The sequence below is a fragment of the Coffea arabica genome, chromosome 6e (assembly GCF_036785885.1).
Source record: "Coffea arabica cultivar ET-39 chromosome 6e, Coffea Arabica ET-39 HiFi, whole genome shotgun sequence".
Lineage (NCBI taxonomy): Eukaryota > Viridiplantae > Streptophyta > Magnoliopsida > Gentianales > Rubiaceae > Coffea > Coffea arabica.
Genome location: NC_092321.1, coordinates 60,986,004 through 61,013,944, shown reverse-complemented (window position 1 = coordinate 61,013,944; position 27,941 = coordinate 60,986,004). Strand labels below are relative to the sequence as shown.

Sequence of the window (27,941 nt, the reverse complement as noted above, 5' to 3'; positions counted from 1 at the left end):
CAACCTGATTTTATTGTTGTCAGTTGTTCATCTTGGAGGGTATAAGTGAGGGAGGAGATTTTCCTTATGAGTGAATTAAGCACAAGGCAAGGATATGGAAGTATGAAAGACATTCATTTCCCCCTCCCTGCCCCCTTAAAGAGGCAATTTCCACTTCTCATGTGTTTGCCTACATTTTTCATTTTTGCAGCTAGTGGTTGGTTAGGCAACGAATCAAGTTAGATTGTTGCCCCCTTATCGTATAAGCTTGCCATCCTGGAACTCCAGGGTCAAAATTTAGTGGCGACGTAAATTGAAATTTGTAAAGCTGACAAAATGCAGTCTCCAACAATGTAATTGTATGGAAATAAGGTTAAAAAATGTCAGATTCATTTTCGCTTGTGGTTTCAAGTGAGAGAAAAGTCCTTTATTCATCTGTTTTATTGAAACTTTTGTATGGCGCTAGGTGTTCTATTAACAACAGCGCAAAAAACCTCGTCTAAGAGTTAGAAACAATAAGGACAAGCCAAAAAGAGCACGGTTGGAGCTTCAACGAGAGAGGCTATATGACACAAACAGAGATCCTTCCTTTACACCACGAGACTTGGAAGGATGATTACCACTTGACTCTCAATGTGTTGTACAGATCAATGTACTGTCCTGCTGTCTTGTTCCAGCTATTATCTACCTTCATGACTTTCTGTAGAGTCGTAGCCCATTCATTTGGTTCTGCATTAAAAAAGCTGAGTGAGATTACATCCCAAGCAGCAGTTGTTTAAAATCTTAAACTGCAGACATTACAGGTTGCATATAAACACCACTAAATCACAGAACTAAATACACTCACTTTCTCGGTAGTACGAAAATGCACGATCCAGAGCCCAGTTTAGGGAACCTTGATCAATTCCTTCAAAGACAAACCTACACAACAAATACATCTGAGTATAAAAGTTCTGGTCAAAATTCAGGGCCTATTCATGTCTATATAGAGTGTGAAATTTCAGCATTATGGCCTTCTGTTCATGTTCCGAGAAGTTGTTTTGAGTTAGTGCTCACACCCGAGTCACTGTATCGTGCCAATTCTATAATATGATTGTTGAAGCAGAAGACGTATCCTAGCATAAACAGACTAGAGTAGGAATATCAAAAGAAGAAAGACAAAAGTTGACTCAGGACCTAAATTCAAGGGGAATAGTGTAGGTGACTGAAAACAAGGAGAAAAGGTCTACTATTTACCAAGTGCCATTATATTTTTCATCAATCCTAGTGGTAACTGCAAAGATTATATCAGACCAGAAGATAGCCCTGAAACCCTTAAAAATTCAGGGCCAACAATGAGAAGAAAAAATACTTCAACCAAAAAATGAGGAACAACAATCTAAGAAATGAAAGAAAAGACAGCTAATAAAAGAAAACTACATAGTACTGGACTGGTTGAACTAAATGTGATATCCGATTCAAACGCCCAAAAAATGGATAGGCATTAATTTGATTTTTTGGAGCAGATAAAGCAGATCTCGTTTCATATGAACAATGCAAAGGAAAGACGTATAAGGGAAATTTTACTAATACAGCAAGTTCAAGATAGTCCCTTGTTGACTTCATTTTAGAAGACAATACTTATGTTCATGAACATGAAATAGTAGTACTTGTTAATTTGGCAATTTACCATCATTCTTCACAGACAACCAGTATCGAAGCAAAACATAAATCATTTTTAGAGAGGAAAAAAAGCATGTAAGTGTGTCTGCATGAATATAAAAGCAGTTTTGCCAAGCATAATTTAAATCAAATTTCCTTTTACTGGAAGTTGTAATTAAAACTTCTTATCTTATGAAGGGGAGGACTGGAAGCTGAAAACATTTCGGCTCAATTAGATATTTGACAACAGCAAACAGGTCCACAACAAAAGCAGTAGCATTTAAACTTACCGAGTTTTGTGGAAGAGGGAAAGCTTAGTACAAACGATGACAAATTTGTTTAGTCAAACACAAGAAGAGTACGGCTGATAACTTACCCATTAGCCAACTCAGGTTGTGATCCTTCATCTATGTCAAAGACTGTATCTGCAAGACCACCAGTCTTCCTAACTACAGGGATCTGAAAAAACCACAAAATCCTCTTAACCCGCTTTCCAATTAAGAGTGGGTTTACCCAGTTTTAGTTAGTATAGGGACAATTGTTCAAAGAAATTCTCAAGGACTACTCAGAAATTGACGTGCATCCAGCCCTTCAAGTTACCATTAAATGCTTGTCAACAACTTAAGTAGTATAAGGTTCAAAGCATTCTATTTTGTATTAAAAAAGAAGTATGTACCGCCCCATAACGCATTCCAATCATCTGAGCCAGCCCACATGGTTCATACATCGAAGGGACCAACACCATGTCTGCAGCTGCATAAAGCATGTGTGATAGCTCCTCACTGCACGTTGCAGACCCCACAAGGGGAATATCATTATGAGCAGCATTCTAGGCATTTTATGTTATTTTTAAATACTATTAGTGGAAAATTACTTTGGCCAGAGTAATATTATGTTTAATAATGTAAAGATTTCAACATGCATCCAGATGGAACAAGTATGCAAAACAAATTACAACTTCTTAAACAAGGGTAAAGCAAGAAGCTTCATCCTGAAAACTGTCACCTGTACATCAAAAGAATCCTAATGCTGGAGCCTTGGTTGTACTGCAAGAAAGAAAACTCTTTCTTGTCAACTCACCAGAATAATACTGTAAAGGCAAATCATAATTAAAAAATTGGAATCCATGAATAACTTCCAAAGACGTCTTTTCAATGCACTATCTGCTAAGCAGAGTGTGGGTTACAATTTTACTGCATTATACAGCCTAAATGTCACAAATACTATTGAAAATTTTCAGAATTTCTGTAGAACTCACTATCTACTTTTGTAGCATTCTAGCTGACATCACTTTGCGCCTTTGGAAAGCTATATCTCAAGAATGTGCAAACTCGCATAAAGCTATACACAGAGAAATAATTGCTCAAACGTTCTACCATATCACAATCATTTTCTACTAGATTGTCAAAAAATCTTGAAAAGACAATAGCACTTTCAAGCACAGGTTCCCAAAAAACACAAAGACACTTAAGGCATGCGTACAGGAACAAGATACATGACTTTCAGCAATTTCTGCCCTTTTTTTTTTCGTTTTTTGGGGTTGGAGGGGGGGGGGGGGGGGGGGAGGGACACTCTATTTCTAATCTTCCAAAGGTGAAAAGATAATCTGGAAATTACTCTAAATCCCTTACCAAATTTGCAAGATTTTCAAATTCTCTCTCTACCCGACCATCTGGGGCTCTCCCAAGCACTACCATCTGTCCGCCCTACAAAACATGGAAACAAAAATGATATTGTTAGTTAATATCTTACCAACATCTTTGGACAGCGTATAGTAGATTTACAATGGATAAATAGCAACCATATACTTACCACTTCCTGCTTGTAACCAAAAGTAAGTAGCAGTTTTCATGACACTTGTTCGCAAACAACTATTTCAATAGAACACAGAAAAGTAAGAGAGAACTAGCAGAGGAAACTAGAATTACCAGCTGTAGACTCATTTTCACCAACTAGCCTATGCAAGATAGTTTAGAAATGTTTTCCAGAAGAATTCAAATGAAAGGATGCATGCTTGTACTGTCATTTAAAATGATTGGAGTGGATATAGATAAACCTTGAAAACTTACAAAGGATAACAGGCCTATATGATTTGTCATGCAAGCCGCTGGCTATAGTGCATACTGATTCATCATACAAGCCACTGGTGTAAGGTTTTTTGGAAACTTTCATTGAGGTCCAACACTTTCAGCAAACAGCTAATCATGTACAATTAGAAAAAATGCAAGTTTTGCAGTTATTAATAATTGGACAAGGAATCAGATTGTGATGCAACAGCATTTATGATGGATACATCAATCAATACATCTGTTCCACGTATAGGATTCCATGCAGCATCCAGATACAGCTTATTTAGATGATGAGAAACTAGAATAGAATATGATGTGTTCAATGGGCCATGTGATTTCTAGTTAACAGTACACACATCACCACCAGCCACCTAACATGCAGAGAGAGAGAGAGAGAGAGAGACAGAGAGAGCTCACAAGTTCATCAACCCTATGGATGGCATGGGTAAGTAAATGAAGACCCTTTTGAGCAACCAATCGAGTAACACAGACAACCAAAGGCACCCGGTCAGAACCTGAGCTGGTGCCTTCTAAAGCCAAACCAAGTCCCCTTTGAACGAAGCGTTTACATACATTCTTCCCTTGAAAGTTCTCAGCTAAAGACAAAGTCACAAAGATGAACAAAAGAAATCAGAAAAGCCAAGAAAATTCAGAGTGCACATAATTGACTGCAGATGCAAGGACAGAATGGAAGAGTTCCTTCATGGCATCATGCTGTGCAACATGCAATTTTCAAATGTTAAGAGATATGAGTTGGAGGTGAGCCATCGTTGACGCCCAATTGACCACAGCCTTCTTGTGCATATATTATATATGTTAAATATGCAGCAAATGTCAGAAACGACTTCTTAATGCCACAAAGAGATTGAATCACCAGATAACACTCTTTAAGTAAAGTACAATAGGAAAGGTCTAAAAATCCTAGAAATAAAATGAATAAAAAATTGAGATCCCTACAGAAGCTCAGGATAAAGTTCCCAGATTAGGTTAAAAAATGGTGAAAGCAAACCCAACACCAACTCTATCAATAGTAAACACAAATTGACAAATAAAATGCATAGAAATAACCAAGCAACCCTGAAATACCAATCGAAAATACAATTCTACTCATCTGGAAACATTTCCTTTCGGCCACATGCAATTATGGTGGTCTCACTGCAGTCCAAGAGCTTTTCATTTTTCATCGTTTGCTATACTTGCAACCAGGCCAATAAAAAAAAATACAAACTGATGGCTACTCTTGCCTACAATGAGCTCATGTATGAAATTACAATGATAAGCACCTATAGGACTTCCTAGGCACAAAATCATTACCATCAAATTTAGCAGGCAAGAAAACATCAGTGGCAGGGTTCCACATTGCAGAGTCTATTCCATTTAAAATACCAGAGTACCTACAGGAGAACAGAGCATGTAAATGGTGGTTTGTCAAATGAAAACAGAACTTTTATGCAAATACACAGTGACAGAGAGATGACAAGCTAAATTAGAGATCGACTACTTGGACTAAGTAGCTAATGCAATCCGATTCTAGTGTATTAATTATTATCCCATGAAACATTCATAGTTTCGCAAAATATTGGAACTCCTACAAAGATAAGTTCCAGCTTCTACCCCAGGTGACATTAGTTAATTTTCTTTAACATCATTAAAATCCATAATCAAGTATGCAGGAAAATGGCATAGCAACAATGCTACCTGTCTGAGTAAACTTGAGCCAGCACACAGTACATGGAAAACAGACAACTGGCTCATATAAGTTCATATATTCTTGTATGCACGCTAACCATAACAAATGGTGGCCAATCAGCACTTTGCTTTATGTTGGATAGTTTTCATGTTTTCTGAAAAGACAACTTTTGATCTGGTCAGCTCCCACAAGGGATGGTAGGGATCACCTTCTATTTTGTGTGTTGGAAGTCAGAGACAAGAGTTATCAGGTAACCACCAGCATAATTCTTCAAAAACATCAAAGGTTCATGAAAGACCATTGTCTTGGCTCATCGACCAATGATAGCCTAAACAAATTGGGAGCACAACAGAGTTCTTCCAAACAATTGAGGACCTAGACAAAGTCGCAGATATAAAGGATAATGAATGATCAGCAGCATTACTTTTATTTTCCTACATTCTCTGAATGCTCATGAGGTCCAAGTGTCACAGTCAACCAACCAGAATTTGTCCGACCATTAATGGGGAATTCAAGAGAACTCATCCAAAAATCATGTGACATGATGCAAAATATAACAATGACACTGCTGAGATGTAAAGTGTACTTAAGCAAGTAACAAAGACATTAGAGTCTCCTATGGTCATTTCAACTGACTATTTTATTTTCTTTAAGGATCTGTACTTAGTAATGTCTAACATGGAAGATGGAACATGAAGTTGCATGGCATCAGTCTTTGTCGACTTCAGAGAAGTATATTCATAAACTTATTAACACTAATTGTGTAAAGTGATTGCCCAATACACATTTGCAAATTTATCTTAGTTCTTCAGAATTGGAATTATTAACATTGGTCCATAGAGGGAAGTCCACTCAAGAAACACTTTCTCATCGTCACGGAATGAATTGTAAATGTAGCAAGAAATAACATCCCCTTATAGTTCCAAAGATCACATATTTGTCTAATAAAATTATTTTTCTTTTGTTAATAAATTAATAATCATGTAACTGTGTTAACCCCTGAAAATGCCATAGCAGGAAGATAACTTACTTGTCACGGTTCCTTAACAAGGTACTAGCAAGCCATCCAGAACACAGTGTTTCTTTTAAGTATGTCGGGGAGACTGTGCTGAAAATTAAAATGAGAATCATCAAATTAATCATTTTTTGCTGTGTGTGTGCATAAGCTAATGCAATTTTGACTCCAGCATTCCACAGATAAACCTTTTCCTTTTTTAATTTAGTACAAAAGATAAAACTTTCAATATATGGATAATTTAGCTCAAAGTTCTTCAAAAGTATAGGACTAAATTTATCTGAAAAATTTCATCCAATTTTCACCTTAATTTAAATAATCATTATAAAAAAACTCTAGATAATAATGAATGCGTCATATTAAGCTACAAGTCCTGCAATATGTAAAGATCACAATATCCCTCAAAATGCCTTTATTTCTTTTTATTGCTTGCAGTGGATTTTGATCTCCTTGAATTACTTATAAGTTTTGGAGATTGTAACTAAGGCTAATCTATATGCTAAGCCTTCAAAATTCTGGCAAACTCAATTCATACTTGCCAAAGAACCATAAGTTTTTTGAACAGAAAAAATAGTAACATATTCTGTGATGAATCCATCTTAAAAGTTGTTTAATCATTAAGAAAGACTGTCAATACACAATTGAGTAACAGAAAAACTAACAAAGTAATCATCAAAGTTAATGCTAACACCTGAAAATTTACAGTCATATTCCAGTTGCTGAGTACAGAAATGAGGCCCAGCTTCCCTTCTATTATACTTCTTATTAATTTAAACAAGTACCTGGAAAATGACTATAAGTAATTCTAGTTTCCATAACATCCAAAGGAAACTTGTTAAAGTATGCCCTCCTTGCCCATTTGGAAAATATTCGTATCCAGCTTAGCATATAATGAGCTACCATAGCCACAATCTTTGCAATATACTAATGCAGTATAACCCCAGTCAAATCCAACTGAGTCAGAACTTCCTGTGGCGCATGCCGTTCAACCCAGGCCAATTTATGTTAGTGGATAATTCATGCAATGCCTTGAAGAAACAGAAGACGTAAAGTTTTCTTCCTTGCAATTGAGATTTAATAAAATTTAGGATTTGTAAATGACTGAAATATTCCCAAATTAAAACCAACATATAGTATGAAGAACAAGAATAGCTAACTTATGCAACGGACACAATTCAACACTTGCAACCTATTTATGCAGTATATACCCAGTATTCCAAATTTTGCTGTGCTTGTTCAAGAAATATTCAAAGTGTTAGACATAATTTAAGTACAATTGGTTACAATTCAATCAAACATGTAATATCCCAGATAATAGAAAAAAAATCCCAGATAATGGAGCAATCAATTTAAGATTTATTCTTGTTAAGCAAGTTCATAGCGTTTTCCACTAAGTGTCTCCTGCCAAGAAAAAGGACTAAGAAAAAAATCAATAGCAACTGACTTCTTGCTATTATGTTATCTTTTACGTTCTCCTTTCCGAGGCACAATTTATTCTGGAGACTATATGTTTTAAACTAGTCATTCAAGCTGTGCTCTCCATTTCTTCCCACTAGGTATATCTCTGATTTGCCATATACAACAAAGAGTAATGAATAATCACCGATGTGCTAACAAAATTGTATATAGATGTGTTCTCCTGCATGGCTAAACTGGAAACAGCAAGTGTATGAATAACAAGATGGAAACCATTCAAAGACCAAGCCAACATACACAACTGCATTGCTGTAGACAATGCCTCCTTTCAATAAGCTTAACCTCTCAGGGTTATGACCAATTGTACGATCGTCAACAGCCTGCAATTTTTTAGTGGAAGAGGTTCAAAGTTCTATTTGTCAGAAAATTCAACGGATAAACTACATGGAATTGCAATTAATTAGTGAATCAGGGACACTCTACGTCTGTGGTTAAAGAAAAAGACTATTGAGTATGTCATTGTACTTCTAATTTCCTTGAAAGATCACGAATCCGAAGCATTCATTCATGGATAAAAACTATGTCCTTCAATTTTTTGAATTTTCAAATTATCAAAAGATAAAGCAGAAATAGTGGGGAAGGAATCAAATTTGTAGTTAACATTCTGCTATGGATATTTTAGTTATAAATTGAAGTGACATAACACCAAAAGAGTCAGTTTGCATTCTATATATATTAAGATGTAGTAAGATGAGATATTATTCGACCACCTGATGCCCTACATATGGTAGTAAAACCTGCAGCTTCAGCTATATCTTTGGAAAAAGAAGGTACTGGTAAATTATCCAAAAAGGCATTAATAATAGAATTTCCAGTGAAAAGAACATTATAGAATGAAATGCGAACAATGGAACTACATGCTAAGGAAACTATAAACAAAAACATAATCAACTGTTCTGTGCATAAAGCATTTTCAATGGCACATTGCACACCTTGTCTTCAGTTGCATATACAGATCCATCAAGGCCACACTTACTGAGTTGCTCTTGGCTGCCAAACAAGAAGAAAGTACATAGATGAAGAGTTGTAAAATTTGCTACTATATGTTTCTGCTTTTTCAATTTTCTTTGTGTGTTGTGTTTCAATTGGGGGTTGGCAATCAATAAACAATAGTATGCTATTGAGCAGGGAAATCTTCAAGATCCATGACATAAAATACTTTCAAATTGCCCAACTCAAAGGAGATTATGAAAAAGTTGATGAACATATCTCTGAATTTATTTGAGTATACGAAGGGAATTTCTGAGAATCATGAAAAGTGACTGATGGAATGTAATTAACTAAGGTTCAATCACACTGGGGTAGCATTTGTACTTGGAGAAGCAAGAATTGTATAACCCAAACCATACAAGATCAAATTCCAAAGTCACATATGCAAATTACCAGAACAACAAACAAAAACATAAGTAGAGAACCTGCATTCTCCGTAATGCTCCATGTTGTGAATTGTCAATACTATTCGCGGTTTCTACAAAAAAAAAAAAAAAAAAAAAAAAAAAAAACCATGATAATTAAACAACCATAAGATAAGAAAATGCAATCAGGTAAACACTAAAGCCAGCAAGAGGCCATAGTCATACCTTAAGTGAGAGATCCTGGTACATATCCCAGTAAAGTAGGGGTAGTGCACCAGTCTGCCATTCATGGACATGAATGAAATCAGGCCGTGTTCCAGTTACCTGCAAGAGAAGCTTTTGTGAAATTTCCCCTTGCCGCCAAGTGTGTGAAATGAACCATTCAAATGCATATGAAGGTTCAGTTTTTAATGGAAGCTAGTGGCTATAGCTGATGAAAGACATTTGATAGAAAATGATTCAAAAGGCAGTTATTGAACAACTTATTCAGCTACATTCAGAAGCTCGAGGAAAGAGCTGTGAGATGACCAAAGAAGAAGAATAATTTCCTCCAACAAAGTTCCAGACAAACTTGTGAGCCTCGAGAAAGGATGATCATAAATCTCAAATACTATTTGATGAGTTTATTACGCCTACTTAGTACAAGAGTATTTACAGAGAGAATAGACTCTAGGGATAAAGAGGAAAGTACTACAGAATAAGGAAATAGAATAAATATACTGAAAAAACTAAATTATCTTATTGCATGTAGTAACCCATATTTATCCATCATAAACCTGCATCCACTCAAGACAAGCACGGCTGAAGAACAAATATGCTTCTAGCTCGTTATATGAACCTCCATAAACACTCTGTCCCTTAAAGAAATGGTTGGATGGCTCAATAAAAATCACAGAGATTCCAGAGACTTCGCCCCTATATGCATTAGTAGGGATCCAGTCTCCGTTGAAATATGAAGCATATGTACTAATCAACACCAAGTTGTTAATATGTTGCCTCTGTATGCATTCATAGAAAGGAAGCATGACATCCACTTTATGACCACGTGTTATGCAAGCACGAGCAAGACCAGTCACAACGTCACCAAGACCTCCAACTTTTGCAATAGGAGCCATTTCAGCTGTCGCATGAACAATGTGTAAAAGATCAGAATCCTTCTCTGCATTAACAGAATCATCTGAGTTGACATCCCATGTGGGGAATTCTCTACGCCAAAATGGGATTTCGTCATCAGGAGAAGGCCAGACTAAATTCTTGAAACCCGATTTAGTAGTTGAGTCTTCCAATTCTGCAGCTCCAATCTGAAAGATTAAAACTAAGAATATCTAAGGTGAAAAAGAAATAGTAACAAATGCTAAGTATTGTTCTATAATCTATACGCTGCAGTAATTATTGGCAGAAACAGGAGGCAGAAATGATAAACAACTCAACCCCAACCCCAACCCCAGCCTCCTCCCAATTTTAAAATTACTAAAACAAGAAATCACCCAATTTCCTTTGTCCCCTTTATTCTCCAAATGCCAAAATCAGACTAACATACACACATATTTACTTTTTTGAATGCTTTCGGTGATCTTCTCCCTGAGTAAAACTGCAAAAGCCTTCTGCTCTTATCAGCATGCACATTATAGCTCAAGAAATTACTACCAGCAACCAAATTCAGATCTCATCAGTAAAACTCTATTCTTTCACAGTTCAAGAATCACGAAAACCAATATAACTATGACAAGCATGCCAATGTCATCAAACTTCAACAGAATTTCTCATCACATTTCTTGCACCAACGTTAACCATTTGAAACTTTTTGTACGTAAATCCGTTTCTAGAAATTACAATCAGAAAAGAAAAAGGCCCCCGAGATTTTGTGCTCAATTAGGTGCTTTTTTCAATGTAAACAAAGTGTCAATCTTCCAACAATGCATAAAAATGTATAATTGGGTTCTCGACTTAATCAAACAAAATGCTTATATTTGCCATAATCTGAAAAGGGTTCTTTCCATTACAGAGGAAAAGCTCAGAATTCTACTTACCTGAGCAGCAGGGATCTTGACATCACATGAATTTGAATACAAGAAGTAATTCTTGCAGGGCTTTAACTTCTTCTTATTAGTCTTGTTAACAACAACAAAATCATAAGAGTTGATTCTACAAAAACACCGATGAATAGAACTGCTAGTAATACTACTCTTTGTCTTTGGTATTGGGGAGATTGAGAATGAGGATGGCAAGCAGATTCCGAGTGTCATAGTAGAAATACTTCAACTGGGAACATCCAAATTCATAAATATACAGTACTTCAGTCCTAGTACTCAAAAATACAACCTTTTTTTGTATTTGTTCCTGATTGTATGGATGAGCAGGGCCTACTAGGATTTTGGGGTCTGTGAAGTACGAGAATATCCTAGGAATGATTGCAGAAAACTATGGCTCCGTCTGGATTAGTTTTTGGGGTGTTTTTAAAATATTTTATTGTAATGAAAAATTTCTATTGTAAATGTTTTTAATAGTGTTTTTTGGATTTTTTTGAAAATATATTTTGAAGTATTTTTAAAATTTAAAATTTTAATAAAATATTTTTAAAATTTTATAAAATCTTACAATCACCCACCATTACTCTACCTCTCCTCCCTCCTCCCTCCTCCCCACCCTCTCCCCTCTCTGATCGCAACCCGTGACCAGAGAGGGGAAAAAGGGGAGAGGGGTAGCGGAAGAGGCTTGGGGAAGAAGAAGGAGGAGAGGGGAGGAAGAGGAGGAGAATGAAGGAGGAAGAAAGCAAGGAGAAAGGGAAGTAGAAGAGAGAGGACGAGAAAGAAGGGGAGGGAAGAGGAGGGAAGAGAGGGGGAAGGGCCGGCGAGTGGTGGTGTGTTTTCGGCGGTGGTGTATTTTTTTTGTATATTTGTAGTTGTTTTTTTATATATTATATGAATGTGAAGTTTTTGAAGTTATTTTGTTTGTATTACTGTAACATAGTATATGAAGAACTTATTTTTCAAAAATTGAGAAATCCAAACGGAGCCTATGTAGATCGGTACTGATTGGGACAACAAATGTACATGCTAAAACAATAGTATTTGTAAATTTGAACATTGAAAGTGTTTTATGTCCGGCTACTTCGTGATATCTTCCAACTTTATATCTAAATTGCATGATTTTGGAAATAGAGAGATTTTTACCACTAATATTTTGGTGCAATCTGTTTGATAACATAAAAAAGTGCTTAAATTGAACCTTTTCAGACATTCAGATATTTTGAGTGTTTGATAAATGAAAATCCATCTGCTGAATTTGTTAAGCAGTGCTGAACTTGTGTGTATTTTTTTCAGCACAAAAATTCTAACTGAATGCTTAATTTTGATAAGAATTAATAGAATTACTTCAACTACCTTATCTTATCTACCAAATCTACCCTTGTTTGTTAATTATGTTCAAAATTCTTATCTAATTAAATAACCTGATATTCTCTATCTAACGGTTTTCTGTTTCTCTTTTATCCATTTTTAATGACTTTCACATTTTCTCCATACTCCTCATATAATATATTTCATCTTTTATATTAATTTGATTTAAAAATAAATATTGTCATTTTTATACCTAACAATTTTAAGCTAATCAAATCATAGGTTCTATTTCTTTTTTGAATGAAAAGATATAAGGGTAAAATTGTCAAATTAAACTTATTAAGCATGCAGTTATAAATATTTATCAAACAGTATAAATAAATTTAGTATTAAAATTCAGACATTCATATATTTCTTTTCAGTACTTAAAATTTAGCAAATTAATTATTTCAGTATTCAGATTTCAGAATTTAGACTTCAGAATTCAGATTCAGTTTTATCAGACGGAACCCTATGAAAGAAACTTTTTTGGTGCTATTCTAGGGTAATTACTTAATCAGTTTATTAGAAGTCCTAAATTTAAATCGCTTTGATCCCTTGTTTTTTGAATCTCATCCCTCTCCTATTAGAAAAAAAAATTTAAAGTAAAAAAGTTTTAAAGCAAATTTACCATATGTTCCAGTAAATACTCATTTTAGATGTAATTGAGAAATAATTCTTATACATGTATAATTCACTTAAGGAAAAAAAATTCATTTAAGGAAAATGAATATCTAGTTCAGGCCATTAGATATATTAATGTTCAAGGTACACACGAATGTGTGTGCAACTAATAAAAGAAACTTGTGCCAAAATTTTTGACCATGTTTAAAATCATTTTCAAGAGAATTAGTTTTATGTTGTAATACTAAATATGTAGAAAATTCACTAAAATAAAATATGTAATCAAATAATTATTTAGTAGTAATTCATAACCATAATTGATGGTTACTAACAAAAATTAAGGTTTACTAAATAAGTTGAAAAATTAAATAATAAGAAATACATATTAGCCGGAAGAAGGATTATTGGAAGTTAGAAGCAAATTCTGTAATTATCAAGGGTAGTTTAAAGGAGAACATAAAGTGACATAAAAAGTTTTACACCAACCCCTCTCTCTCCCTTTATATATAGCATAGGTATTTTGTAAATCTCGAGAATGTAAGATATATACTAAAAATTTAAATATAAACTATTCACTTGATTAAAAACATAGGAATCAACACCTGGGATGAAAATTGAAAAGTGCATTTTTGACTAATTTTGAAGCACATTTCCAGTTTCATATACGCTTTTTTGCCTTCACTATAAAGTGATGCCAAACACCCCTCCTTGCGTCATTCTAAAATTGGAATGGAGACGACTAAATGAGATATCAAATCTGAGAGAATAGAATATAGAAGCGTATGGATACAAAAACATGGATCGACCTTTATCCTTTGCTTGTTTTGTTCAAAAGTGGAATATTGATTGGTTTCAATTACTACTGTTTTAGCTTCAAAAGTAAACAAAGAGAAAGCAGCAAGGGAATCAACTAAGTTAAAACCCAAGCCTAATGCCAGTGTGATGGGAGGGACAAGGGGCCGAATAGTTATCAGGAAAACCGTTCGAAGCGGTTTCGTGCAAAATACACATGACGTAACTTTATCTGCATACGACATAACTCACTTTCAACAATCGTATAACTATAGAATAAAATTTTGTGAGTTCCACACATAATGTGAAAAACAAGGTACAAGATAAAATCTGGACCTCACTTTTTTTTTTGGCCAAATCTTGGTCACGAACTTTCCAGAACGGTTGCAAATGCAACCATTCCTGCCTCTCTTCGTTGATGAGAGAAAGGGAAAGAGAATGCGTAGAAATCACTTCAATCAAAACCTTTTTTTTTGGGGAACAATTATGTAGTATAATGGATCCTTCTTGTCTGTGTCTCGAGGCTCTTTGCCATTATTTACACACAAAAGTGTAAAATTTTTTTTTTTTTTTTATATATATAGTACTTTCCTAGGATTGTATACAATTCAGGAAGCGGGCAGTTAATTTAGAATTTTTATTGTAGATTTTCCAAAAAAAAAATTTATTGTAGATTCACTTTATGATTTTAACTCGTTAGATGTATTTTAACCTACCACGTGACCGCACAAAATAAAAAAACCTAATATTTCGGAACCAAAAATTTATTTAAATATACCAAAACTTTTAAAGGGAAGTCAATAGGATTTACCTTTTAAAAGTAAAATGGCAAGACTCGGACAAATTGTTACCCCCTGGTCTCAATAATGCTCTCCATTTTCAATAACATTCTTGGTCAACTAAAAGGAAGGACTCATTTTATGGTATTTTATTCGCAATTAAGAGTCAAATAAATCACGCTAACTGTCATGGAATGTTGAATGCTCCTCGCACCTTGAGTTGACAATTAAGAGCAGAAGCTTGAAAAGACCAAAATCCCTGAAACAATTGCAGGTTAAAAGATTGGGAAGAACTCCTAAACCTTCCCTGGTTAAACCGTGGGAAGGCCTCTTAAAGTCCTCTGTCGGGATTTGATTCTCTGCAGTCTGCAAAATGTATTGAAAGGAAAATAACCATTCACCGGCCATTCCAGCACACAGCCAAAATGTCAAAAGATGCGCCCAAGTTGATGCAATTAACCATCAGATTTGCAAGTATCCTCTGACCAAGTGTTGGTTTCCTGCTTCCTCTGTTTCCTGGATCAAATTAAAGCTGCAATGAAGTGAGCAACTGATGCTTCAACTTCCATCATTTGTGATGATAGTCACTTTCTATCTATATGCGAAAAGTGGCACACACCATATGTAAGTCCAGGTTTGCTCAAATTCGATAGATAAGAGGCTTCAGGAGTTGGAAGCATTGGTAATTAAATAAAACTCAAGCCCACTACTTTTGGGGCAAATGACTAAACAAGGCATGTATAAACAAAGCAACACAAGGCATATGTATAAATACACATCAATCCTCCTCTATTAGCACTAATTAAACATATTCAATCCATCAGTAAAAGGGGCAAAAAAAAAAAAAAAAGCACAAAACAAGCAGTTCTTATGATGACTTTCCTCCCTCCCTTTTTCTATCTGAAGAAAGAAATTAAGCCTGATACATACAGAAACTGATATAAAATCAGCTTTTTTTCTTTTTCTTTTTTCCTTTGAATGCTTTACTCTGTTCTTACCGCTTCTACACCTTTCCTCTCTGCATTAATCCATGGTCATAGGTTGACTCATGCAGCACCTGAAACGGGCCTTTCTGACAGTTGTCATGATTTCAGTCTCGGCAGCCTCAAGCATCCGAACAACCTCACTGAAAGGAGGCCTCACATCAGGATTAGCATCCCAGCAACGTGTCATTATCTCACTGAGTACAGGAAGGCAGTCATTGGGAATGGTTGGGCGGACGCCCTTGTTGACAACAGCAAAAGCTGCTTGTACAGCAGTCATGTTCTGGAATGGAAGCATTCCTGTGATCAGTTCCCACAGAACAATCCCAAAGCTATAAACATCAACTTTCTGGGTATACGGCCTATGCTGGATCATCTCCCTGCACATCCAGAGTACAACACACTCAAGCAGCCCAGAGTAAGAGGAAATTAAGAATATCACCTTCAATTAGTGCAAGACAATAATAACTTAAACATCTGATAACAGTGTGAAAGCAAAAATGCCCCCAGTCTCCAATTTATGGAAAGCAGTCATATTGCATATACCAAAAAGATGCTGTACATGCATTAGTGTTGCAAGCATTAGTCAATGCATAAACCTAATGGGAAGTTTCTATGTATTGGCTATAAAACGTGATAACTAGGGAAAGCAGGGCACAGTGAGTTACAGTCATTGCATAGACCACACAGATGCTGTGCATGCATTAGTGTTACAGATATTAGTTAATGCATCAACTATCAATAAAAGAACAATTAAAATTCAAGTCCATTGAAGAAATGTTGGAATAAAGATTTCAACAAAATTTTGCAATATAGAGACCAGTCCACAGCCTAAAACATACTACTTTTTTCCTCAAACGTCAATTTAGTCAAAGAATCGGTCAAGATCACACACGATCATCACCCTCACGATTCTTTAATCCCGAATGGTTCAACTGATAAACATACACAGAAATGTACTGAAGCCCAGTCTCAAGAACATATAAAGAGAGAACCTACAAAGCTGGAGCATATCATGATGTACAAGCATAAAAGAGAAGTGACTGAGAAACTGAAATACCATAATTTCATTCAGTATCTCAATAACTGGTTCTGACCATTTGGCTTTGCAAAGTAAATCTAGTCCATACTATAAATTGTCTATAATGACTGACTGAGCTCATGATTTAGTGTTTTGAGTGCACATGAACACATTTGATGGTTTAGAAAGCAGCCAGTTGGACCACAAAAACTGTTCTGGGATAGCATGGGATGGAGAGCATACTAAGAATATAGAAGACATGCAAGAAACTTAACGTCCCTCAAATTGATAAGTCACAACAAATTAAGCAATATAGGACGAATCCTGGTTGGAAAAAGCTCTACAGCTCTTACCTGGAACAAGTCAATGTACCATAAAAAAGGGGCCCCAAAGATTAAATACTATATCTCAATGACGACAACAATTAGATGTTTCAAGCATGAAAAATGTTTAGGAAGTTCTCTACGGCTGGTTTTCATCATTTACTTGGGGAGCTGCTACTAACCCAACATCCAACTCCACCACTTGGAAACTTAGGTGTTGCAATGACCATTAACTACCACATGAAACAAATACCCAGAGATGTAAATCAACCAAAGTACCAAGTGAAAGGGAATTCAAGCTTCAATTTCAAATATACAAACTAGAAAGTCAACTCTTAAGGAAAACCTCAGCCTGCAACTTCCGAACATCACACGGATGACAACCACCACCACATCACATTAGCATGTTTAGGATATCTCCAAATCCAAAAGTGACTATGCCATGAGCAAATCTTGGGAAGCTTCCAAGAATGCTATAGGATATCTCCAAATCCAAAAGCAACTATGCCATCGGCAAATCTTAGGAAGCTTTCAAAAATGCTAAATCATCTTTAAGTTCAAAAGTCCTAAATGACTAGAAAGAATACAAAATTTTTATCCCGAAATAAACCCCCCCCCCCAAAAAAAAAAACCAAAGAAAAAAAAGCAGCATTTTCAAGCATCTGGCACTACTAATACAAGAAAACCTTGAAGCTCAAAAATGAAGATTTCATAAAGGAGCAAGCTCTGCTCATAGAGTCTTTTTGGCCCCTACCCCAATTTCTCCTTTCCTGAGAAGCACTACTGGTAACAGACAACAACTTCTTTCATGCACTGCAGAGTAGCAGGAACATTTCCCCTCATCGCCCTAATGCATTCACTTCTGTTTTCCAAATATACTAATAATAAGCATCCTCGGATTTCCCTGGTCTCTGCTTGTCATTAATGTAAAGCATAATTTTGCAAATACCCTTTACATCTTCTATAGTAATAACCATAATAATAGACCATCTTCAGACCAAAATTCCTGAAACTTCTAAGGATTGCTCACACGGTGGAAAACATCCAGTCAAAGAATGCAATCATCTCAAAAGAAAAACAAAATTTAAGTCCATAAAGAGTCGAGAGACTTACGGAGCCATCCAGCGGTATGTCCCTGTTTCTGGAGTCATTCCTTCAGTCTGCACCTCTATACGAGCAACACCAAAATCTGCTATCTTGATAGATTTATCAGCAGAAATGAGAAGATTATCAGATTTGAGATCTCGATGAATAAGGTTCAGGCCATGCACATATTCCATCCCCCTGGCCACATCTAAGGCCTGCTTAACAGCCAGTTTCAAGGGAACGGATCTGTTCTGCCGCTTGGTCAAAAACTGTCGAACTGATCCCCCTTTGGCATATTCAGTGACGATACACCATACCATGGGTTTACGACATGAGCCGATGAAGCGAACTATGTTCGGATGTTTCAATCTTGCCAACATCATTACCTCCTGCTGGAACTGTTGTTCCATCAAATGTGCCCTCTCTAGGTCATTCTCAGGCCTCTCAAGAAGCTTAATTGCAACATCCTCACCATTATATGTCCCCTTATAGAGCTTTCCAAATGCTCCTTGGGCGAACGCTGCTCCCATATTAAGCTTCCTCAAATCAATAGTCCATTCATCATAATTCTCAAGCCCCTCGGTGGGAAACCTAGGATCCATCAAAGCCTGAGCTAGTGCGTCATCACTTAACCCGTGAGAAACCCTCCCACGGTTGACACTAGCAGCAACAGAATAGTTGTTGTTCACTCGCTTAAGGCCCTGGTGGTTTAAAATGCGAGTGTGTGAATCATTTGACCCCACACTGCTGTTATCCATAGACATAGTAACAGATCCTCCACCATTGCTCATTTGCAGGCTCCCATAGCTGTCGATTGACATGTTCGAGCCCTCATTGAGCTTATGGTAAAAATTTTGTGATATGCCATAATCATCACGGTTATTGTTTAGGCCTATGATTCCAGTAAATTTCGGAGCCTCCAACATTTTCTCACAGTCAAATCGCAGTACAATAAAATCTACAAGTAGCAAACTTTAAAACCTCTACTTCTTCTGCATGAGGAGATTTCAGCTTCAATATTTCCACTCTACAAAATCCCTACAGCCAAAGGGAAAAGTGTTACATGATGGAATAATTTGAGGTCAACGAGCATCTAAATCAGAAAAATAAAAAGAAAATTAGATAGCTTTATTAAAATCTTATGAAAACTTGATTAGCTCGCAAATAGACTAGAATACATTTCCATAAAAAAACTTTATTGGTCACCAAAATACTAAAGAATCCATCTTCTATTAGACCCTGAAAAAGCCAAAAAGGAAAAATCCCAGTTACATTAAATTATTGCCAAAATTATAGTTTTGAACATCAATTAAAATTCAAAAAAAAAAACCCACAATCAACCAAAACTCAAAATCCTAATTTCCCTCTCTTTCTCACATATTTTCCTATCAGGTCAACTGAATTGACCATAAAAGATTTCCATCTCCAAACCGCTAAAAAATCCTTAATTAAACAACCTCCGCTATTTATTCCCAACGTAATCAAAAATTAAACCTTGCTCCAGCTCAAAACCCTACAGAAAAAGAAAACTCCAAGACCCCATTTAGAAATGAATCCAAAACAAAAATTGCAAAATCAGAGCCGAAATGAGAGAAAATAAATCACTAAAAGCCAGTAAAGCCGAGAAATTCAAGTGATCCAGCATCAAAATCGACCCCAAAAAGCCTGAAAATTACCTCGATCGAGAGGGCTTGACTTTACTATTCCGATGGGTGGAGGGATCGATTAAGCCAAGTTACAAATTTACCCCTCCAATCACGCACCAAACACACAATCCTCGACCGCCTCCTCCTCTATCTTCCTCTTCTTCGCTTTCGTCGTCTCCGTCTAGCCAGCTAGCTCACCTTCGGTCTCCCCTAAACGACGCCGTGTGGGCAGTATTTCTTTCTTTCTCACGCACAAAAACACGCAGAGAAATAGTAGTAAATGAAATTGGGGGGTTTTTGACAGAAAAAAGAAACTCTCTGCTTCTACTGGGTCTTCGTCTTTGGTTTTGTTTTTTCCTTTTTTACTCTTTCTCGGGAAGTCCTCTGGTGTAGTCGCCCCTACTGATTATTGTAATCACATTTTCCTCGGACCCACATTGGGTGAAATTGGACCGTCCGATGATGATCATGCCTGTGATGATCATGTGACTTAGTAAGTTGTATGGTGTTTGATGGAAAGATTCAGCACTGGCTGCTCATTAGTGTGGTGGCTGTTCTCAAGTGGGGCCTTGGCTGACTAGAAATTTTGGTTTTTGGCTTATTTTTTTTCTTTGCTGTAGAATAGAGAACTTCATTAATGTTTCTGAAATGAGACTAAAGACTAAGAGTGGACTAATTACTTCAGACTTTGGAAAATTTTATGCATTGCATACCGGTGAAATGCTACTATTAATTGGATGTGAAATGATAGTGAATAATGTAGGACCCATACCATGTTGATGAGAGATTTTTGGTTGTTGGATTGGTTTGTGATTGATCATGGAGAGATGTGAATGTTGATGGAAATTTGAGGCTCTGCTTGGATTTGATTGTTTTGAAAAAATAACTTCGTTTTGTGTTAGGTGTTTTTGAGAGTGTTGTCGAAAAAATCAATGGTGGAGCAATTTTTAATATAAATGTATTTGATAGTGTATTTAATATTTATAACTTATTCGGGATATTTTGAAAATTTTTCCCCTAGCTCAACTATGGTTTTTTTAATATGAATTAAGAAATTTCTTAATAATTTGTAGTTCAAAATCTTATTTTCATGAATTTACACCAATAAAATATAGTTTCTAAATTTTTAGCCAAAAAATAAATAAATTCTAAAGCAACTCAAATTTTTATCTATTTATACTATAAATAATACATTTAAGTTGAAGAACTTTTCTTTTTTTAGTTACAATTGCATTTTTCTATGTCTATTTGCATATGTTTTTATGAACAATAAGATTATAAATTAATAAAATGTTGATTTTTTTTTTTTAGCTGGATCTTACGATTCTAACCTACCTATGATTCGATCTTATAACTTCTAACTAGGGAGGGAGAGCCCGCGCAATGCGCGGGAATTTGGTATTTGTAATTGAAGATAATTAATAATTATTGTTTAATAATTTGTAGTAGAAGAACTGAAGTATGATGATTTTATCATGTGATTTTAACAGAAAAATCAGAAGTTATATAGTGAGTCAATAAAATAATATGCAATGAAATATTCTTATACTTATATTATATAAGAATCAGTTGTGATCAAAAGTTATATTTGAATTTCGACCACAAAGATAATGATAGTTTGGAAATATAAGAATGTTTGAAGTGCAACTGAAAAGTATCCAAAAGTTTTGTCTAAAACTTATCCAAGATCTTATTTGAAATTACCTTGATTATAAAAAATTGGTGCAAATAATATTTTCTAAATTTGAAATTGTAGGAAATGGTAACTAAAATCAAAAGAAATTGCTCATATGAATTCGAATTGCAAGATATGGTAGAAACTGCTTAATGATATTTTCCAATGTTTACTTGTATAAGTATCCAATATAGCAACTCAACTTAATTGACTGGTTTAAACTATGAATAATAGTTGTTTCAATCAAATCAAGAAACAGTATTTATCATTATATAGTATACAATTATGAGTAAATGAATTAATACAATGCAATCAAAATGGTGTTGTAGTTGAAGCATTTAAACTCATCAAGTTCCACTATAAATTCTTTTAGATAGCATGTTAAATAATATCGCAAAACAAGTTGTCAAAGTAAAAAAACAAATTTTTTTTTGTATTTGGAATTATATAAACAATAGAATACAAGAACGAGATCATAACATGGAAAGCAAATAGATTGCAAATGACATCTTAGTACTATGTAGCATGATTACTTTTTTTTTAGTTTAATGAAGGAAACAATTCTAAGTTAATAAATTTTGGAATCATAAAAATTTCAATTAAAATAAATACAAGCTGAATTCCAAGTCATATTACATGAAAAACTAAATAAAAATAACTACTTGAACCATAATTTATCCATAATGTAAAATGCCATAGTAATTTTGTTCAATCATCAAAAATTTTGTCAAGCATTAAACTACTGGCACAATTACCAGGCCTCAATTCCATCCCTTCTTGCTATGCTTACTGCAACACTCACACCCATAAGCCTATTGCTTCGGAATCTCAAGTTTCAATCCCTATCATTATTTTTTCATACATTACTTTCAACAATACTGATTAGCATCTTCAAGCAGTATGAGATTTTGGAAGAAGATGTCAAGATTGGGGCTTCTTCATGGTACCTACCGAATCATTCGCTTTTCTTTTTTTCCTTTTCACTTGGGAATTTGGATTCCTAGCTACTTAATTGCAGCAAGACACCGGGAATTCTAGAAATTCAGGCTCCCTTCTTTCTAGAACTGTCAAAATACATCATGCTTTTACATGGTTTAGTTTAAGTGATATATAGTATGTGGCGGCGCATGTATGTGGTAAATCACAGCATATCATAAAGTCTAATGAATGCAATATTTGATGTTAGCAACTTGATCAAGGAGGAGAAGATGGGATATGAAACTAAGCATGTGGTTGGATCCAGTGTGGAACGAGCTTCAATGCTTTCAAAAAGCAAATCAATCTTCTTTAGAAGTGGAGGAGGGACTTCCTCAGGGTCGTCGTCCAACTTGCTTTTGCAATGCCGACATGTTATATCCTGTTCTAATTAAACTTTGACTTAACATCTATAACTTATAAGTAATAAATTTATAAGAACAAATAAGTTCCGCGACTTTAAATTTTAGTTCTACACAACTTGATTCAATGAATTATAAGCAAGGTGATCAAATTGCTAACCTTATTCAAGATATATGCAACAAAGCCAGGTTTTGATATCAGCTTCAACCTATTTCACAAATACAATAATCAGAAAATAGTACAATTAGTTAGTTTTTGGAATTAGAAGTATCAAAAAGCAAACTATATGGAGTTCTTGAATAAATCAATCATCGAAAAAAAAGCCACCTCAAATCCAAACAGCTCACCTCAATTTAAAGGAAAGGCTACGCTTTCCACCAAATATTTAATAGCTACAATAAAACCAAAGAGGTGAAACAGAAAAAGAAGAAAGGCTATCGGCTGAACATGGAGGCATAACTATGGTGATGGTTGTTTGGATAGTTATTCTCTTTATTTAAGCAATCATTTATTGTTCAGGTAATGATTAGGTCAATTAATTGTAATTAAAATCCAATTATGTAAACATCAATTAATTCCTTAACGGATGAGAAAGGCTTCAGGAAATTGAAAGGTTTGAATGTTAGTATAATAATGATTAAAAGGCCTTTTATGTAATTTTATCAAAACACAAGCTTAATTCAATTGTACCTGATACTCAACTTGACACCAAATATTGTCACTTACCAAATCTACCCCTAACCTTAAATGTCTGAAAGGTTATATAAGTAATTATAGCAAAATTAAAGCTGTAATAACTTGTACCTAATGCGTCAATCATATTTCAAACACTCTCACATTCCCAAAATAACCCCACCCTTGCGGTTGAAATCCAAAATCTATCTTTGCCTTAAACTCGTTCTTATATAGTATAAGGAAACGATCCAAAGTAGGATCTCGATTTAAAAATATTGATTTCAACCACCTTCCACCTCACTCCTTTCATCCCTACCACCCTCATCCCCCGTTTGCTTCCAATAGCACTCCTTCCTACCCTCTACTCTCCTCTCGTTTTCCATCTCTCTCCTCTTCTCTTTTCTTTCGCCTATCTCCTCCATGTTCCTTTTCCCCTCTTATTCTCTCATCTCTTGTCATTTTCCTTCCACCCCTCCCCTTTTTCCTTGCAATTAGACATGGTTGCGAGAAATGAAGGGAAAAAGTGGGAGAGAAAGAAGGAGAGGAAAGTGAAGAAGTGAGAGGGAAAGGGCAATGGTAGGAAAGAATAAGGAGCAAGAAGAATAAGGGGAAGCTAAGGAAGGGAATGAAAGGATAGTGGTAGAGGGAGAAAGGGACGGTGATTTCTTTTTTTTTTTTTGTTATTTTTTGGCATTTTTTGATAGGTGTATTTGAGATGTATTTAAAATGTATTTGAAATGACTAACTATGTGTTGCTGGATTATTGCCTTTTGGCAATGATGTTATACATACATTTAGAGTGACACCTGTGAAAAGCATCCTAAAAATATCTCAAGAACATCAAAATAATAATTTAAAACACACAAACCAATAATTCAAAAATACATCACACTTCTTTCTCATACCAATCACCAATCTCCCTCTATCCCTTATTATCAAAATCCTGGCAACTCAGCCTATTTTCTCTTCCCCTTCCTCTTTTCTTCCTTTTTCCTATGCCGCTTTTCATTTCTACCTTTTCCTTAATCTTTTCCTGTATCACCCTCCATTTTCTTTCTTCTCCCACATCCTTCATCGCTCCTTATTTTTCTTCCTTCCCCACACTCTTGTATAACTAGATCGGGAGAGGGAAAAAAGTGTAATGGGTGAAACGTAAGAGGAAAGGAAAAAATAAGGAGAGAGAAAAGAAATGGGAAAGGAAGAGAAATTGGGAAAGAGGGAAATGACAAGTGAATGAAGGGAGATGGGAGAAGGATGGAGAGGAATGATGAAGAGGAGGGGTAGGAGAAGGAGCAAGGAGAGGGTCGAGATATGGGAAAGTAATTTCACTATCACTTTGAAAAACATTCATTTTTACCAAACACATTAAAATCACTTCTAAAACACCCTATATAAGTGTTTTAGTTATACACAAATCTATCATTTAAGTTTTATAAAAGGGATAATTTCAGAAACCTCTATTGAGTCTTCTAACAATTGTACTTGCTTATTATCAACTTCTGAAAATCTTACTTAGCTCCCTTATTTAAAACTATTATGTAACATGTCAGCCCAAATAAAAATTTTGAATAGAAAAATAATTTTGGAGAGAGAATGTAATTTAGTGGAAAAAAATGCCCTTTCTAATCATTGCAACTATTTATTTTGATAAATTATTAAATGAATTAAATCTTGGCAGACAAAAACCAAAAGTCTGAACATAAATTTAGAAAAGTATGTAGCAGATGAATTAATGAAGTTAAACTGATCAAACTAATCAATGGCTAAGTTTGCAAAGTAATTCAACTACATACAAAGACCAAAAGCAAAAGACCTAAAAAAAAATTAAATGATATAGGATACTTTTTTTATGGTACGTAATTATTAGAAAAGTGTGCCCTTTGGGGGAGAAATTCCATCAATCTACTGAAAACAATTGGCCAATTTTCTGTTTAATCTTCAAATACGCTCCAATAGTGGTTTTTAAGGAATTGTTAAATTAATATTATCAAGATTGTGGATATAATAGTCATTTTGCCCGACATTATCTCAGTAATAGGTCCCAATTCTCAGCTAGGAAAGGTGCATGAGATTTTCAAAAGTTGAAGGGAGGCAAGTAAATTTGTCAAAAACTCATGGGATATTTCTAAACTTATCCCTTTTCAAAAACATCTCTAAAAAAACTCTCATCCAAACAGAGAGTAAAACACCTCAATGACCAACTGGGGTTGGTCCAAGTGGTAAGCAGCTTGGTTCCGCTTAAGCAGGTCTCGGGTTCGAAACCTGGCGTATGCAGCTACCCTTGTTGGGAGACTCACCCACCACAGCCAGGTGTGCAACCCGGGTCGACCAACGGATTAGTCAGGGCAAAGCCCTGGATACCGTGGCAGGCAACCAAAAAAAAAAACACCTCAATGCAAAAAAGAATGATTTCAAGCAAACAAAGTTTTTGTTTATCATATGCTCCAATTTTTTGTTAAAATGCCTAAAATGAAAAATCATCTTATTACAAGAATTTGTTACAACAAATGTAAAAAAGTAAATGTCATCACTATTAGAGTACAAAAGTAATAGTAATCATAAATTTAATCCACTGATTATATAAAAATGGCACAAAATTATTTTCTTCATAAACTAGCTTTCACCCAATTCCTGGTAGGGAAATTTTATATTTTGTCATGCTTATGAAGAAATTGAAACTAAGAAATACATTGTGATAAGTGAAAGCATAAATGTATAGAGAGAAGTGAATCAAATTGAGTAATAACTAATAACTTGAAAATATCAAGATTATAGCAATGATTCATGTATCTCACGTATTGAATAATTTTTTCCTTCGGTAATAATAATAGATTCACGATGAGAGATAAAAGAATAAGTACATGTAGTTTTTAGCTTTTCTCTCTCTTCCATACATTTTCCCTTGTTTTTTGTATCATTTATTTGTTACAAAAGGAAAGTAACTCAAAAAATGGAAGTCTAATTAGCAAGAAAGGGGGGGGGGGAATAGTCTATAGATGTAGTGACAAAGTAGCCCTCTAGACTAATTTTCCAATTAAATCTCTACCTATGTAAGCAAAAATATTGCAACAAAATTACGCATATATTCAAACCAAAATATTACAAATATTTAGCATTCATGATCCTTTCTCAAGTGACGTTAATAAAAAAGCATCAATCAAATTAGATATAAAAGTTTTCCAGTCGACATCGCCATTGATGCGGTCATGGAAATGTAGATTTTGGATTTGTTTCATGAATGAAATCCATAGAAGAACAAAGGGTCGTATCAACGACCTTTTTCCCCCACAAATATAATGGCATAATTCTTTAAAAAAAGAGTAGATGATCAAACTTTATATACCAAAGTAGCACAGGAACATTGGAAATAAAGAAAGATTGATATTCTACTTATTTAAAAAAAAAACATGAATCATATTTACCTATTTAATGGCAATGCAACAATACCTGTGCGACGAAAGTGAGACACTGGAAGAAAAAGGAAAAAAGACAAAACATTGGCTACCCATCAGGCAAGTGAGAGATGATATGATTTAATGATTGAAAAAAAAATGCAAAAATTTTTATATGTGCACTGTAGTGTCTTAGCCGAGACGTTACAGGGGTCTTAGCTATAGATTTATTACAAAAATACTTACTATTTACTCATGATTTCTATTTTTTTTTCATGTAGGGTATTTTAACTTTTCGATCAAACTAATACCCTATGAGTATTTTTTTTTCACCTAGGAGTATCCCATTGACAAATTCCCTGCCAAACCAATGACCCTACAAAATCGAATTGCTCTCCTCAAAAAGGATACTAGAGCAATCAGAGCTAAACAAAAATTTAACAGTCTTAGTCTTCACAAAATTCCTACAAATACAAACCAAAATACTCAGGATGATAAAAATCATCTTGTAATTATGTAATCAAACCTTATGTGATACCAAAACAGACCTATGCTATCGAACCTTATTCTAGTCCAATCCTTTGAAAATTCAAAATTCCATCCTTATATCTTTTGCACATTCAGGACACCTCTTCTTAAAAAAAATACTTGTTAGAAATATCCTCGCTCTTTTATCCAACCATTGATAAAGACATAACACTCCTTCCTACTCTCTTTTCACCTAGGGTATCCCATAATCTCCTAATAGTGTTTTTTTTTTTTTTTTTTATCTAGGAGGATTCCAATCTTTCGATTAGACTGATCCTCTAAAAATGTGTAGTGTCTTACCCCAAAGATACACAACGAGGTAGCACCCGAGGATCAATCACAGGATCTGCTGGTAACTATAAGAGTATGGAACTAGTCAGACTACTTGCAACTTCTACTTAGAATATGTATTTTGTTTTGTTGAGTTACAAGATAGACTGTCCCTGAACATAGATTAAAGTACAAGTTGTACGTTTA

At 35.0% G+C, this 27,941-nt stretch overlaps 2 protein-coding genes across 2 annotated transcripts; both read right to left on the bottom strand.

Moving 5' to 3' along the window:
- Positions 1-352: 352 nt before the first annotated feature.
- On the bottom strand, positions 353-12,105 carry LOC113697448 (uncharacterized). Its single transcript, XM_027217062.2, has 15 exons — positions 11,256-12,105; positions 10,002-10,526; positions 9,451-9,549; positions 9,286-9,338; positions 8,803-8,860; positions 8,108-8,190; positions 6,410-6,487; positions 5,004-5,083; positions 4,107-4,285; positions 3,252-3,326; positions 2,626-2,666; positions 2,297-2,402; positions 1,997-2,079; positions 827-900; positions 353-708 (listed from the first exon to the last, which is right to left on the bottom strand). The coding sequence occupies exons 1-15, from the start codon at positions 11,469-11,471 to the stop codon at positions 596-598; spliced, it is 1,863 nt and encodes a 620-aa protein (XP_027072863.1). The 5' UTR covers positions 11,472-12,105; the 3' UTR covers positions 353-595.
- Positions 12,106-15,675: 3,570 nt separating this feature from the next.
- On the bottom strand, positions 15,676-20,144 carry LOC113696083 (serine/threonine-protein kinase STY13-like). The gene is made up of 3 exons (XM_072055935.1): positions 19,887-20,144; positions 18,238-19,248; positions 15,676-16,160 (listed from the first exon to the last, which is right to left on the bottom strand). Exons 2-3 carry the CDS (start codon positions 19,134-19,136, stop codon positions 15,821-15,823), a joined length of 1,239 nt encoding a protein of 412 aa, XP_071912036.1. The 5' UTR covers positions 19,137-19,248; positions 19,887-20,144; the 3' UTR covers positions 15,676-15,820.
- Between the last annotated feature and the right edge of the window lie 7,797 nt (positions 20,145-27,941).

Coding starts and splice junctions, on each gene's coding strand:
- LOC113697448 (XM_027217062.2), bottom strand. CDS start 11,471: ATGACACTCGGAATCTGCTTGCCATCCTCATTCTCAATCTCCCCAATA. Junction 4,286..5,003: donor CTTGCCTGCTAAATTTGATG/GTAATGATTTTG, acceptor CTTTGTCTTTAG/CTGAGAACTTTCAAGGGAAG. Junction 901..1,996: donor CAACCTGAGTTGGCTAATGG/GTAAGTTATCAG, acceptor TTTGTTGTGTAG/GTTTGTCTTTGAAGGAATTG.
- LOC113696083 (XM_072055935.1), bottom strand. CDS start 19,136: ATGTTGGAGGCTCCGAAATTTACTGGAATCATAGGCCTAAACAATAAC. Junction 16,161..18,237: donor ACATACCGCTGGATGGCTCC/GTAAGTCTCTCG, acceptor CTGGATGTGCAG/GGAGATGATCCAGCATAGGC.